At 34.2% G+C, this 17,099-nt stretch overlaps 1 protein-coding gene across 2 annotated transcripts in view; it reads left to right on the top strand.

The window, feature by feature from the left end:
- Window positions 1–17,099, top strand: part of CDK17 (cyclin dependent kinase 17) — a 76,359-nt gene that overhangs the window by 38,796 nt on the left and 20,464 nt on the right. For both annotated transcript variants that reach the window (XM_087934622.1, XM_087934623.1), the window contains exons 3-4: window positions 6,841–7,005; window positions 10,977–11,110. In XM_087934622.1, the coding sequence (XP_087790748.1) occupies window positions 6,841–7,005; window positions 10,977–11,110 (299 nt within the window). The remainder of the gene's footprint in view (window positions 1–6,840; window positions 7,006–10,976; window positions 11,111–17,099) is intronic.

Here is a 17,099-nt window from a genome sequence, read left to right as displayed (position 1 = left end):
TTACAGTACCTGCTAGGCAATATTCTCTGACATAAAACCCTACCTTGTCCTCCTGATCTTGCTCTGATTCAGAAACAAATATATTTTTGCAAATAGGAAGGTAAGATCTTGTCAACTAAAGCTTTTTGTTGACTTTTTTCTGTTGTTTTTTTAAACAACAACTGCACAGTAAAATCTGCTTTTTGTTAATCTCTAAATTTCATGGAAATTTCCCTGAATAGTGGTCACCATTCATTTATATGCAAGTGGCTGTTTGCCAGCCATTATGGAAAATCTGGAATTAAAACAGAGAACACATACACACACAGCTTAGGGAGATCTTTTTGGCGGGGGAAAACAACATACAAAAAAAGAAAAATACAAATCTACAGTATACGTGAGTGCTTTCTATTGCCTTTATATTATCCCATACTCTGTTTCTTTCACTATTGCTGTTATACAATTATTATTATTTCTATATTTTGAGTGCCCATAGACCAGTGTTTTCCCCTTAGAGACATTGGTCTTTCTTTAATTCCTCTCTCTCTAGGATTTCTTCTACCTTTTTCTTCTTTATTAAGGGGCACTGCATAAAGCAGTTGCTTGTGCCTTCTCACATTGTGCCTTGCTGTGTTTTGCTCTGCTCTGCTGTGCCTCTTCTTTTTCCTTTGGGCTATTCAGTTTCTGTGAAGGAAAAATACATTCTTTTACTTCATTGTATTCTCTGTTGCTGGCTGCAAAGCTTCCAAAATGCACATCTCCTCTTTTCTCTTCCATTACCTATTTCAAGGTTACAGATTTATAGGTAACTCTGCCATGTTGATGCTAACGAAAAGGCTCAAATAGGAGAGGCAAAGATCCTAGTTTTTTCACCAGCCTGCTCTTCCATATATTTACAATTATATGTGAAAGTTTAAATATCCTTGGTCAAATTATGTGTTTCAGTTAATCCCTAAATGAACAAAAAAATGATGCAACTCTGAGTAGTACAAATTTATATGACATCTTCCTTGAAATGCATACTGAGCATTTATGTGCAGTTATCTGTAAATTTAGAAGAAGAAAATAGTGACTATGACAGATGCAAAATGTAGAAATCATTTTGATTAGTGCTTTCTAATACCTCCTTTGTCAAAAACAACAGCTTTTCCTGTAACTGGACAGGAATTCCTGTAAAAAGACCGTCTTCAAGAGCTAATCTTCTTCAGAAATGGAAGCTGAAAGGAAGTTAGATATTTCAGAAAGAAAACAGCTTGAAATGTACCTCTAAATCAGTCATGAAGTATTTACAGTACAAGAAAGAAAAATAAAAAATGCTGGCTTGTCCTTCACACTCCTCAAAGTTAAATACTGTTGAAAAACTGTCAGGAGAGCTCAAATATTAAGCATATTAATGCATATTAAGAAAATCTAAAAGTATTTCTAAACTAGAGAGTTTTTGCAAGAAATGAGGGAATCCAAAAGCAATAGTAAAAAGACTAAAAAATGCTTACAGGAAAATTATTTACTGCCAAAGGAGATGTTACAAAATGCAACTGTGAAAAGTGTACAAACTTCTGTATCTGCCATATTCACTATGTTTTTTTTCTTTTGAATTTATAAAAAAATGTGAATAAGTGTTCAGGATGTGATTATTATTATGACATTACATTAACCAGGAGACTACAATCCTTATGCAGAGTAGTAGCTTGGCTGCCATTTTACTAGCTCTGTTGTGGTATACACTCGCATCCCAAGGTGCACCACAGGAGGGAGAGCTAGCTTTGCAACAGAAAGAAAGATCAGCAGCTCTTCCTGTAGCATCATCTAAGGCCTCCCTCCCTCCACTGGAGCCGCCTCGCAAATGGGTGTCAAAACCGGGAAGACTCAGAGTTGGTAGGAATCTGACCACCTGCACGAAGCACCAGCTCGTCTCCCCTACCGAAGTGGTATTTATCTTGCATAGAACAGGCTTTCAGATTGCTAGGTGGGCAGAAGCTGAGACGAGTGACGGGCATTCATCCCACTATGCAATGGTAGGGTTCGAACCACTGGAGCATAGACCATCTCCAGCATCATTAAGCCACTGAGCCCCCATGCCTCCCTTCAAGATGTGATGTTTAAATATATACATATACTGTATAGAGGTTACATATATTGTATAGAGGTTATATCTGCTTCTGCTGATTTATGGAACATGCAGTTTCACTAGAACTATTGCATACATGCATTCATGGTAGAAGAGCCCTTGTTACTTGTATGTCACTTTTCCTTTTACTGTTGAAACAAAGATGAAATGAATTATAATGTGTAGCTTCTATGTGCTATTAAATAGGCAGTTATTTTATAGTTAATGGATCGAACTGTTACTGTGATGTCCTGAAGAACAGAGTCTTGTTGTAAATTCCATTTTTAAGTAAGTATGCATACATGGAAACTAAAATCTTTTAGATAAAAAGAATAATTGCAGAAGTAAAGAGAACATTAGGTATCTGAGCATATATAGAAAGGAAAAAGGAAACAATTGAAATGCAAACTACTACAAGTAAATATGACAGTTATCAGTCCTCTCCAGCATAGAATAGGAACCTAGGATACCTGAGATTGCAATGAGTTCCCATATAACATCCAGATGTAGAATAGGATAATCAGATTTCACAAAAAAAAATAATTAAACTATAGTTACTTAGTTCAACTTCATATATGAATTATTACAAAATGGTTTTCCATTCTGCAGTAGAAATTTGGAATTCTAATTTTGTTTAACAGGTATAGACACATTTTCCTTCTCTCTACCCTAACTTATAACATGGTGCAATATTTAGAAATGCATACATGCATTGTTTCAGTGATCATTATCTAAACTGCTCTTAGCACTTCAAAGGTTCTATAGAAATAATTTGAGAGTGGAATGCTTCAGATTCAGTTTAGAAAAGGTGCTTCAGGATGTGTGGAAACATGAAATGAGCATCTGACTTGACAAAATCATCTAAATTGTCTTATCCAAATTGGTATAGTACCCCAAGTTGTATGTACTTCAAGAAATGCAAACATAAGTTGTGCCTTTTGATACAGTTGAACCACCGTACAGTAGCTGGCTGCAAAGATAAACCAGCATTCATGTTTTGTTGAAATCTGTTTCAAATAAATTCCAATGGCACCTGCAGCAAACTGTAATGATATATGATAACACAATCACACAAATGCCATGATTACTTACTTTAGTTACAACATTTTGTGTATTTACATCACCACACATTTCCTGTCATTGCTCCCATTCTCTGCCACCCATGTCAATTATTTGATCCATCCATTGACTTTGCTTGTTGGATGGAACCCCCAGGAAGTTGTAAATGACAATCACATGACCTTGGGACACTGTAGCTGCCATAAATACATGCTGGTTGTCAAAGTGTCTGAATTTTTATTATGTGGCTGCGGGGTCACTACTACAGTCATAAGTGCAAAGGAGGTGTCGTGGTTTTTTGGGTTTTTCTGCAACAAAAATAAGATTGTAGCAAGTTAAAGTAAAATTTAAATTATAAAATGAACAATTTATAATATAAGATTTGTGGATTATATTCACAAAATTATAATAAGCTTTTGATTATTATTTTGTTTAATATTAGCATCTTTCTGTTTATTCCAATATTAAAGGAGGTTTACAATGATTACAACATACATGTTATTTTAGTAACAAAACATACTGTACAACAGTATAGACTCGTGTTAAAATTGTTTCAGATGATAATTAAATAATGCCCTTGGGATTATTTTACAGCACCATTATGGACCAGTTTATTGTTTGCAGTGTACCGTGTCTATATGTTTCAAAGTAGATTTCATACTGTAACGCTATGTTCTGCTATGGGCATCATTGCTCTTTATTTTGAAAGTGATTCAATAGACATACATAATACTTTACAAATAACAATACACTACAAGAAGGAAGTTCGGTAGAGCTTCCACATCTTTTTACTGCCAAAGGGTTTAATTCACGATCTTGTTATATAAAATGCTTCCTCATCTTGTTCCTAAGCAACTGCTTCATTTTGAATTGAGTGAAAATACTGTTTGCCTAAAATCTGCTGCCTCCTTTGTTCCTCTCTTATGAATAAAGTAAGAGCAGGGTTACCAAATCAGTTCCCACTGCAAACTATTGTTATTACCTGGTAACTACTCATGTGTCATATGGACACAGTTTTGCTTCTTTTCCACATAATTAGATTGTGTATAGACATCCTCCTCCTCTAGGGAATTGTGACTTGCTCCATATGAGAATTCATCACAAGGCATTAGACAAGAAGCTATACAGAGTAAGAAAATGAAGTCACATAAAGAAATTTTTTTATTTCACTTAATGATGTTAGGCTTTTTTTTAATCTTTAAAGCAATCTGCAAATTAACTCTAACATATATAGATACTATATGGCCAAATTGAACCCATCCACCTGGTCATCAAGTTAGGACTTGGTGCAGATCTCAAATCCTCATAAGATACATGGAGCATAGACCCGGTGATTGTAATATTCTCTTGGTAGCTCCCATTTTATGAAATGCCCTCCGTCAAGAGATACAAATGACTACCAGCTGACATTTCATAAACAAGTTAAATCAGTGTGAATTATTAGATTTGATTTGATTATTTTGCTGTTTGTAGTTAAGGCATAAGATTAAAAACCAGGAGATTATAAATTCTGGCCCAAGCATGAAAAACTGGCTGAGCCTTGGGTCAGTCACTCTCTCTCAATCCAGCTCACCCCACAGGGTTGTTGTGGGGAAAATAGAAGGAGGAAGGAATATTAGGTATGTTTGCTGATTTAAGTTATTTATAAAAATAAATAATAATAATATCAGGATATACACTAAAGAGATAACTACATTACTTGAATTATTTATATTGAGCTTTTTGTGTTTGTCTTTTGTGATTTATTTTGTTGTACTCCATTCAGAACTGTTAGGGTGGGGGGGTGTTACAAATATTGTAAAATAAATTAAGTATTCAAACCATAGATTGAGATCTTTGCAAAGAAGGGGAAATTTTTAAAGATATTTAGAACTGGAAAAAACAAGGGAAGTGTGTGGGAGAAAATGGTTTATCTTCTTTTTTCCAGGCTTTCACATCTTATTCATTATTGTTTCTCCTGTCTTATATGAGCAGTGAAATGCCCACATATCTGACAAGTGAATCCCTTATCAATTTAGAAATTATCTAGAATTCCCTGACTGTAATTGTCTAAAACTTCAGAGAGAATAAAATACCAGTCTTGACTACACTGATATTAGCATCATGAAATTATGGTGATGATGGTGATAGTGATGATGATGACTATCAAATATAGCTATTTCTGTTTTGTCTGTCTTTTGATTTTGAGTATGCATTGTTTAGTTTACTGTATTGTCATTGCAGCTCGTACAACAAAATCAAAGACCATCTTCAGTGCACATCATGACCATGACCATGAAAATATACACAAACACACATCCTTCACCTTTCACACATTGAACTGAAAATCCCCGACACTACACCAACACTGCACTATACAGCAGAATTCAATTGTCAGAATTTTCAGATTACAAGAGGGAATTCTTCCTATTGCTGTTAAGGATGTTTTTAGATGAAAAATGCTGACTAAACATTATGTTTTTGAAGCACTGGAATTCACTCTGATTCTAACAAAAGCTATTATCAGAGTCACGTAAAATATAGGATGCTCGACAAACCACCCTATAGCTTGCTTTAGAGAAAAGAAGATGAGTTGCTGAACATTATCCTTAAATGAACACAAATGGATTGTGGTTGAGCAATAGGAAGAGTCTTTTAATAAACTCTGTTAACATTATGTAGCCATCAGAAGATTTTCACAATGGTTTGTAAATGGTTGAATGCTCTTATTAACTTTCTATGTTCCGATAGAAGAAAATATTTGTAGTTCAGGGTTGAAATGAGGGGTCCTTGGTGCTCTCTGAGCTAGGTTGTTTTCTTGCCGACATTTCATTACCCAAATTGTATTACACTGCCAGTGCACTGATGATGTTACCTAGTTTGGGTAATGAAACATCTAAAAGAAAGAAAGAAAGTTCAGAGACCACCAAGGACCCCCTGCCCGAACTTAGTATGTTTCACAAAGTGTTGGAGCACTATCAAATGCAAGACAGTACAAAATGTGGTATTAACATTTGATTCATGTTAAGCAGAATGCTAATATCTTCATCTTTTCCCCCATAAATAGTATAGTTAATAGTTATGTGGATATATGAGAAATTATATGAGGAACAAAATGAAAGCTACTGTCACAGCACTTCTTCTCTTTCTTCATATCATTATATTTTCCTGGTCCCCTTCTTTTCCCTTTCTTTGGCCATTTAACCTCTACTCATTTGGTGTCCTCTGTAATACTTTAAAATTTTTATCACTGCAAGTTTCAGCCATTTCATTTAGGAAGTCTTCTTGCCATGCACCTATGCACCAACTTTAGTCAATTTGGTGGTATACGCTATGGCTTCAATATATATTTGGTAACAAATCCAATCAGACCTTTAATTTCTCATTACTTAAAGCTTTATTTTATTATTTAAAAATACTGGTGTACTTTAAGTCTAGAAAACAACCCTGTCCTTTCAACGCTTTCTCAGTCAACCCATTAGAGCTAATTTGCATTATAACTGATCGAGCACTAGAGAAGAGGCTCCATGTCAGGCATCACGGCTGAGGGAGTAGGTAGGCAAGATAGTTCTGTCCTATGCCCCAAAGAAAAGTTAATAGACAATTTACATGAGTGCTCCAAATATGGCTGTACGTTGACTCTTCTGTTTTCTTTCTCAACATGTTGCTGAATTTCTCTGTTTTGGGATGAACTGTCTGATGCTGGCAAATCATAGAACCCATTGTGAAGAATGGCAGACCTCCAACATCACACAGCATGCACTCATTTCTTCATCAGTATACAGGATCCTTCAAAAAACCTCCATTACGAAGACCACACAGCGTTATAGGGGGAAGTCTGGGTTCTTTTATGGCAATGCCAAGAAATGGGAGCAGATTAGGTAATGTGCGTTTTTAATATTCTTTAAATTAATAGATTTTCTTTTTTCTTTTCTTACCTTTATGCTGTAATAACTAGTATAACAGTCGTGTGGAATACCAGCTCCAAATTAAGATATTAGATATGTTCATTGCATATCAAATGGTGTAAAGCAGGAATTTCAAATATGATGGCTATGATATTAGAATAATTGTATGAATAAACCTTGTTGAATAAATAAATAAACCAGGAAATAATCTAAACTCACTTCTACCACATTGTGCTAGTACCACATCAGCTGGGTGTTAATTCTCCTCCTGCTGCTTCAGGTTAAGAGTACATTTTTTAACATTTTCTGTTAGACAGCAGCCATTCAGTGTACTTAGGAAGCTCCGTAGTGGGGACAATATTACAAAACAGTGACAGTTCTCCAGTGTTACAGCCCAGCAGTTGTTGCTTATTATATGATTCTTATTCAGTGAAGTCTGCCTAGACATCAAAATTAATAGTGATTCATGGCCAGTTTACCATGAACTTGGGTACCATAATTTTTATTTATTTGTTTATTAGATTTTCCCTCTACAATCAAAAAAACACTTGGCCACTTACATTGACCCAGTAAATTACAATGAACATCTATAGTATATAAACAATCAACATGTTTTACAAAATTACACATTAACAGATTCTTAAATTAACAAATAATTACACAGTCAAGCAGTAGCCTCAACTCATCCCTTCGCAGTGCCCCACTGAAATTCATTTTTTAATAATTTAAGGAAAGATGGGATAAATCATCGTTTTAGAGAAGGCTGTTCCAAAATATGAGTAGAACAATGGAAAGAATGCCTGCAAGCCTCTACCCGTTTTGTCACACAAAAGTGATAAATTAAAATCGGATCCTCCAGGACCTTGGATCCATTACGGCATTTTATGCCAAAAAATACTCAATGTTTATATAATCTAAAGAGCTATTCCTTTATCACTCTTCTTTTCCCCCTTCTAGTATTTTCTTGAAAGTGTGCTGCTCTACTTTCACTTTCATGTGTCTTTTTGCAAGTATGTTGATCCAAGTTGCACATAGTATATAAAGAGTAGTGGTATCTGACATTTATATATGGACATTGCTACATCAACAGTCTTATTTTCAGTTCCTTTTCCCATTCATATGATAAACATTTATGAATGGCTTTTCTAAGTATGAAGAAAAGATAATACAGGGTATCTTGAGCTCATTAGCTTGAACTGACAGCTGTGAAAATCTGCTTGCCCAGAGCTCATAGCCAATCCAGTCCCTTCCTATATCTATCAGCAAACCATCCGTTTTCAATTATATTGTTGTCTAAATCAATTATATGGATTTATGTTACTGTATCCATGGCATATTGCTTAAATATTCATGAGTGCATGAGGTCTTCTTCCTCTCCTTACAGAAAAATTAACTGTCAGACTTGCCTGTTCTTTGTCTGAATTAAGTTTCCCAGAGGTGTAATTTTTATGTCAATAAGCTTGTGACATAGAAACATTTCTTGTGAATAGAGTATTGTTTTATCGATAAGGAGAAGTAAAGATTGGTCTGGCCCATTTCCTGCATCTGTAACTTAATTTTATTAAATAAGCTTTATGAAAGAGATTTTTTTTTGCCTAATTTGAATTATTTTTACTGTACAGTGCTTTTTGTTAATTTAAAAAATCATTTTTTGCTTTTAAATAAAAGCTTATTCGGGATTAAAGATATTTTATTTTCAATTCTGTAGACCAAAGCAAATCCATCTCAGAAGACAATTGTGATTTCTGATGAACTATAAGCTTCAGAATTGTAATGTAAAAATAAATACCTTTAGTCCCTTTTCTATACTAAAAAACTGAATGATTAAAATTTTTGGTGTCTTGAACATTAGTTCTGAAAACAAAACATCTATAGATGGCCTTTTCAAACAATGTCTTGATCTTCCTCGGTGTTTCCTGTATATCTTATTAAAATGCATATTGTCATACAGTAAATGCAAGACTATCCAATTTTATTACACATTTTTTTATCTGCATTATACCTCATTCAGATTTAATTTCCTTTGAAATGCTATTTATTAGTAATTAGTAGTACTAAAGTACATAAAAAGTACCAAAAATATTTAATAGACCTTTATTATTATTTATTTATTTATATTTCATCTTTCTTAACCACTTATCTCCCTCAGACAGGGGCTTTTTTATAGTTTAATCTAACATATAATGGAGATTAAGTGCCCAATGATAACTCTCTCTATGGGGGTTGCGGGTTGGATGGGAATCTGTGACTATGTGCCATTTTTACTCCACAAAATGTGTCTGTCCCTCCCAGCAGCTAAAAACCTTTCCTTTTCTAGAAATAAAGATTATAGGCATCTGGAGGTCAGTTTAGTGTTCACAGAGACCTCCCATAAAATGAAAGAATTGAAAGGGGAATATTGGGGGGATAATAACAAGAAAGATGCAGAGGGTAGGAAGAGATGAAATGATTACCTCTTGTAATTGGATATTTCTACAGTATAACTTGAATTTTTTGGCAAAACTTGTTTGCAAACTAGTTTTTCTAAATTTAGAAATATGATGGCTGAACTTTGGTCAAACTTCCCTCAAATATGCCATCTATTTTCCAGTCACTGTTATATCTAAATGGTGCATATAGAAGCTAATCAAAAACACAAGATACTTCTTATTAGAAAAATGTTAATTTTTTGCCATTTTCTTCTGTTGTTCAGGAAAGAACATTTTTAACAGCTTCAGTTTGATACTTACTGTAGCAAATACTGTAGTTATTGGCAAATAACCAATGCTGCTATTTGAAGATGTCTGTCGCCAAACATTTATCTAAGTTCAATTTCTTTTATCATCTCTTAATAAATGCCTCCTTTTATACTGAATATTTGGAAGATTAGAATTTTACATTTTAATTTAATACAGCTCTTTTTTCTTGCTGTATGAAGAGTACATTGCTGGTTTGGTTTTTTAAAGATTATGAAATTAAAGATCAGTTATCAATTAATAGCAATAGCACTTAGACTTCTATACTGCTTTATAGTGCTTTACAGCAGTGGTCGCCAACTGGTGGGCCACAGCCCACTGGTGGCCCACAAGAACATTTTAGTGATCTGCAGAGAAATGTCGCCCCCAGAGCACCCCCCCCCCCAAAGCAATTAATCCAGGCTATGCAGGAACATAAGGCTGCACCTCCGACATGGCCCATGGGAACCCTCCCAGCCCACTTATTCTTTACCTGGCAAACCTGCCTGCTAAGTTGCTATTTTTCCTTTTTCCGACCATCAGCTGTTCTGCTGTGCCGGGAGATTTAGATTTAGCAGGAAATCGTTGGATTTCTTGTTTTCTAGCTAATCTTAGCCCATGCCCAAGAACCAGTTGTTAAGAAATTTTAATCCCACTGCTGCCTCTGTGTGTTTGTTTGTGTGTGTGTGTGTGTGTGTGAGTGAGTGAGAAAGAGAGGGAGAGAGAGAGAGAGAGAGAGAGAAGTTAGATCTCAAAGCAGTTTATAGAGTTGGCATATTGCCCCCAACAATTTGGGTCCTCATTTTACCCACCTCAGAAGGATGGAAGACTGATACAGGATAGGACAAAAGTGTTGTAACTGAACTAACATTTTATAGTTCCAAAGTACTAATGATCTGTAATTTGGTTTGAATTTATATTTTGTTTTTCCAAATATAATCTGAGTGACTGACAATAAAATACAAATAAAAGAAAAAATAAAAGTAATATATAAAAGCACATAAACAATTACAGGTAAAATTTTAAAATCTGCCTCAGCAGAGAAACCAGTTGAATTAGTAAAATATGTCTAAATAAAAATATATTTGTCACCTGCCAAAGAATAACAGAGAGTAAGCTGGTTTGCTCTGTACTGACAGAGAGTCACATTAAAGCCTGAGAACTATCACTCAGTAATGGAAACTCCTTCACAAGTGTCAGTTAAATAATTATTGGTTTTGTTCAATTTAGATATTGTACACGAAAACCTAAAAATGGGATCAGATGGTGAAAGTGACCAAGCTTCTGGAACATCATCTGATGAAGTTCAGTCCCCAACAGGTGTTTGTCTCAGGAACAGGATACACAGACGAATATCTATGGAGGTAATCTAGTTTTTTATAGAAGAGGCATTACCCTAACAAAAGACTTGGGATTTGTTTGCATTACTTTTATCCCAGTTAGAGTGTTTTAAAGTAAAGCTATTGATGTTCAGAAATAACTAATCCTGTACAACAGATTTAATCTGATTTTTTTAAATTGAAAGTTATTATTAAATGTGTAATGTATAAAACATAACATGCCCTAGATAGAATTTCCATCAATTCTGTCCAGTTAGTTATTGGAGATGAAGTAATCCAACACAGCTGAAAAGAAGCAGGTTGAAGAAAGATATATTGATATATATTTGATATATTGCATTTCTTTCTTGTAAATCAGATTTATTCATTCTGAAACCCTTCAGGTATATTAGGGATACATGGTGAAAGGATATGGGTATAGAGTTCTGGAAGACAAAGGGCTTATTGCATTTCTTATAACTCCCAGCCAGGAACTATTTTTTCTGGTTAGAACTGATAGGCTCTTAGGAATGGTATAGTCCAACACATCTGAAGTTCATTAAGGAAGGTTATTCAAGCATTATACTGTTTGACAAGAAGTTCAGTTGTGGCAGTCATTAGAGCTGTTTTCTGTTGGTAAATATGTTTTATCACAAAGCATTCTATAGGTGTAATTAAGAGGAAGTAGGAAAATAAGCCTAGAGCAATTTCAGCTTCCTTGGCAGATTTGCTGACATTTAAATGCTTTTATCTGAATAAGAAAGGTGTGAGACTAGACAGAATGTTGCCTACTTTGAATTTTGTACTGGATTTTCTTTTCCTTTTTAAATACTTCATCTGAAAATTGTTCTGTCACATCTAATCTAAGGATTCTGAAATGTCTGTTTATTTTGAAATTACAGGAAAAACAGCTTATTACATGGTACATTATGACTGCATTTATATGTTGTGATAAGCCATGGTTTGCTTTATTTTGCCACTACAGTGGAAAAAGCCACTTTGGATGGGTTCACACTAAGCCTGAAAGTCCAAACCTGTAGCTTAATATAATATGTGTTTGATTCCAATAGCTATGATGATGAAAATTTCAGACAATCAAAATAATGTGGAAGCAGCTTCTCAAAATATGAAACCATGAGATGAAATAGAAATAATGTAGAGGCTGATAAAAGCATTTGTAAATAGATTTGTAACTGACTGTGTATCTCTCTAGGGTTAGAGTTAGAGTTGTCAGGCAACTGGGATAAAATTTATTTTTAATGTATTCTTAATAAATACATATTTTCAAAAATTTGCTGGGAAGAAATAAGAAAGCAAATGAAAACAAAATAGCGTCCATTCCCCCACATGCAGTTATAAAAAAACAAAAGGCACTGTTTGTCTTTTTCTAGCTATTAGTAAGACAGACATGATTGTGATCCAGCAAAGAGAAAGCTGAAAGAATTTTATAGTCATTATTTTAGCAAAGCCAAATAATCGTGCTATTGTTTCATTTGGTAGATAGGCAGTAAGGCGAAATAGTGTAGTATTTTTCAATGTATATAACCATCAGGTAAGTTCACTCCACTCTTTCTATTTATTCTTTCTATATATCTAATTTCTGCTAGAAATTAGATCTAAAAAAATCTAATTTTTTTCTAGAATGTGCTGTATTGGACCTTTGCACAGTCCAAAGATTTTTCCCAACGACTTGTCAGAAAAGGCTATTCCAGAGGTTAGATCTGACCTCTTAAAACCCCTTTCCTTTTTGTTCCCACAAAATGTATCTCTGCCTTCAGTATGATGTAGCAGAGAACTTTAGTGCAGTCCTTTGTGATCAAGAAAGTTTATTGTGAAGTAGAAGTAGTCCTTGAGGGATCCTGTTTGTTAACTATTCAACTATTTGAATCACGTTTAGCAACTGTTTGGAAATCATTGAAATTTTAATATAACTATTGCATAAAAATATATGGCTTCACAGTTTTGAATAGTATTTCTTCCTGGCACAAATTACTTTTTTAAAAAGAACTTAATACAAACAGCAGTTAGAAGTGTATCCAGAATTGGGTTCTTCACTCAAGTGATGTCATTTCCTTGTATTGAATTGGCTAGCCGTAAAATAACTTTATTTACTGTTTGCAGAACACTTGTGTGGATGAAAGTTGTACTACTAAAAGTTAAATAATAAATAATGGCAAAGGAAGTAGATAACTATGCTTCAAGAACATTTCCTCTCTTTGGACTTATTGGGAAATCAAAGTTAGGCAGAACCTTGAAAATTGAGCTACAACTGAAAACATGGCAATGTAGGTTTTAGTTTGAAATGTGTAAATTTGGAAAGACAATTTCTTACTCATGACGCTTTCATTTAATGCTGCTTATTAATCTGCACAATACTCCAAAACTGAGTACAATGGGAAAGCTCTTGACTTCCCCAGATTTCTCTTTTCCTGTTTAAAAACGGAATTGTTCATGACAGTAAACAAAAGGAGGAAAAGGTACTTAATTTCCTTCATTTATAAAAATCTGTATGAATGCCAGTATTTCTGAAAATTACAGTAAAATTTGAAATAATGTTTTGTCAATTTAAGAATCTATATTCAAATTAAACTTCTAATTTAAATATATATTCTTTTAATTGTGGCTTTCTGAATTAAACATGTTTTTCATTAAAAATACAAATGCTGTTTTTACTGTGATTTTCTTAGAGCTGACTCAAAAGCTTAACTATGATTTGGTTAAATCAGTAACTAAACCAATATGTTTAACACGATTAATTAACATATTTTCCATATTGAGCTGAGTGATAAACATTTTGTATTATTATAGTTTTAGCTTATCTACCAACAATATAATCAAAGCCTTGGCAAGCTGGTAAAATCTGAAAGAACAGAAGAAGGAGGGAGGGAAATATTGGCATTCATTCTGTTTCAAGTTAAAGATCTAAACTGGAAGTCTTTTACACCCTTTAACATACACAATAGTGAAAGCATAATATTCTTAATAATTCATGGATGAGCAATGCATTATTTGCTGGTATTAGAACAGCCATAGAACACCCAAGATGGTGACCACTGACCTCAGTTACTTTTTAAAGCAATTACAAATATTTTTAAAAGGCCAAAATATGTCATGAGGTGTCTGTTTTCCTATATAAAATCTGTTGACACTTGGACATAGGTACAAAATAATACAGTAGTATGAACCATTTGAAAAAATTACACATGTGCTATAACATATAGTTTTCATTCATTCATTTAAAATTCTTTGGGGTTTAAAGCTAATAAAGATGCCTGTCACAATTGTCCGTGGACTGAAAGATTCAGTCAGATACAATAGGGTCTGACAAAATTTGAGGTGAAATAATAAAAATACTTTAGGAGCAGAACTGCTTGTTTCTACAGTGGGAATCTGAAAATGAAGCAGTGAAAATAAAGATAATTTAGAAAAATCAAAGATGATAACTTATATTTCTTCATTATGATTCTGAATTAGAACTGCTTTTAAATCTTCATTCTGTTGTCAATAGAATCGGGTTAGGGTTCTATTTATTCACTTTTAAAATCACATTTTGGATATGAAAGTTGTCCTGTCCTTAATTATCAGAATTTATCTCTTATAGTGTCTTATAAACTTGGATTCTCCAATTGTTAAGATCTTTGTTTCAGTTTGCTGATAGTATGCACTGTCCAGTAGATAATTTATTTCAAACATGACATTTTTTTCTGATGTATCCAGTTAACAATTTAAAAAGATTGACTGGCTAGTTAATTAAAATAGGGAAGTTTTTATTTTTAATTACCACACCAAAACTATGCTAGAATCTACAATTAAGAGTCTCTAATATTTCAAAATGCTAAATATAATGTTTTTATGTTCTTTATCTGTGGAATAGTGATTCCTCCCCATTTTTGTGGTAACACAGTTCTGTTGTAAAATCAGTCTGTTCATGCTCCCTGCCCTGTTTGAAGGTGTGTTCTGTTTTCGATGCATTGGAATCTTAAATGTGTGTAAAGTGCACTCCCTGGAAAAGGATAGATGATATGACCATAGATGTAAATGGCATGATTTAGGCAATGTGGGCTTGTATGAGGAAACCTCGAGTTGTGCAGCAGATTCCTAGGAAGGGAGACTTAGAAAGCCATGTGAAATTCAAAAGAGCAAAACAGTTTCTGACAAGCAAAGACTTAGTGATGATAGCACTAAACTCTACCACGCCATATAGAAATGTAAAAAAGTTGAGTACATTTATTTGAGAGCTTCACGCCACAGAGATTTCTCCCCTTTCCTCCCCCTTCTGCCCCTGCTAGATCCATTGTAAAAGTTATTTTCTAGTGATTTGTGTTAGTATCCCAGTCCAGAGATTCTTATCCATAAAGCATTGGCCCAATATATAATTTTTCATAAAAATGTAGTGTATTTTCTGTGGAAAAAAACGATCCACTGCATAGTCTTTCGGAGTTAAAAATACAGGCAAGTGTTATGCTTAAACGTTAGTATCATGAAGTAGCAGTGAGGCCTACAAATATTATTGGGTGTTCCATCTTCCTTAGTAGTAGTGCCTGCATCACAGGCATAAACAGTTTTATCAATATGATTAATTTATTATCAATACAATACAGAAAAGCACATTTGAAGAAGGTCAGTATAACATCACCATCTTTGAAAGGTACTGAAAATTTGAAAGACCAATAAAGACAGGAAACTATTGTCATGTAAATTGTGTGAGATAGCTGTTTTTGCAATGCAAGACTCTTCCCCAACTCATTTATTTACCTATATTTCATAAAGACATTGGACAACACAGGATGATTAAAATGTGGTAGTAGTAATTACCTAGAGTCATTCTTTGCAGTAGAATTTGTAGACTTTACAAAGTAGACTTTGTGCAAGGAAAGTATTATTCATTTTCCTTAGCTGAGTGTGTTCCTGTCATGCCTTGATCATAGTGATATAATAAAAAGGAAATGATTTACCATGATTCATATTTCAAAACTGACTTACATTTACTTTTAGAACTTAACAGTTTTTACGTTTAGAATTATTTTTATTTGAGCACAATTTTATTTGAACACAATTAACTTTTTACTATTAATGTAAATATTTTTATCTCATAAAATTGTCTATTGTGAATTAAACAATAACATAACTTTAAAAATCTCACTGGTGAGAGCCCTATGATTCCTTCAATCAAGGGAAAAGTAGGAATCTTAACTTTGTCTTATAGCACAGTGGTCCCCAATCTTTGCAATTTGGCCTGACGGGAGAGGGAAGAGGGGAACTGGGCCAGCACTCGCATCCATACATCTCAATTTGTGTGAGCAACGTGTGGACACAGGCTGGCCTGCCACTTGTGCCAGTCAAGCTCACGCATGCGCACCATCCGCTGCTCACGCAATCCAATTCTTAATATGTAGTGGGCCATGGCCCAGAGGTTGGAGACTCCTGTTATAGCATATAACCTGAGCATTTGTGTTTGGTTTGATTAAAAAAAAGGTTTTTCAGCATCGGGTTAATGTATAGCACAGAACACTTGGAAATCAATTTTCACTAGAGCAGTTGTTTCACTAGATTATATAGAGAACAGACTTTGTTATTCATTTACCATGTCTTTATGCAAAAAAGTAAAGTGCCTTGTATTGGCCAAGTCTTGGGAACCTCTGACTCAAGGTACATTTACATGTAGTCCTTGACATTTAACCACAATTGAGCCCAAAAGTTATATTGTTAAGTGAGACATTGGTTAAGTAAATTTTGCCCCACTTTACGACCTTTCCTGCCACAGTTGTTAAGTAAATCACTGCAGTTAAGTTAGTAACATGGTTGTCAAGTGAATCTGGCTTTTCCATTGACTTTGCTTGTCAGAAAGTTGCAAAAACTGTTCACATGACCCCAGGATACTGCAACTGTCATAAATATAAACCAATTGCCAAGGTATTTTCAGGTCTTGGGTACCATTGTTCAGTGACCTAGCCCTTCTCTACTAACTTTCAATTTAGTGAAGTTGTGAGATTTTACAGTTATATAAAATTTCATGAAAGATGTGGTTTTGAAG

The sequence above is a fragment of the Pseudonaja textilis genome, chromosome 5 (genome assembly GCF_049901715.1).
Source record: "Pseudonaja textilis isolate UNSWEBS1 chromosome 5, rPseTex1.2, whole genome shotgun sequence".
NCBI classification, from domain to species: Eukaryota; Metazoa; Chordata; class Lepidosauria; order Squamata; family Elapidae; genus Pseudonaja; species Pseudonaja textilis.
Note: the sequence above shows the minus strand (reverse complement) of the source record. Positions and strands in the feature narration are given on the sequence as shown.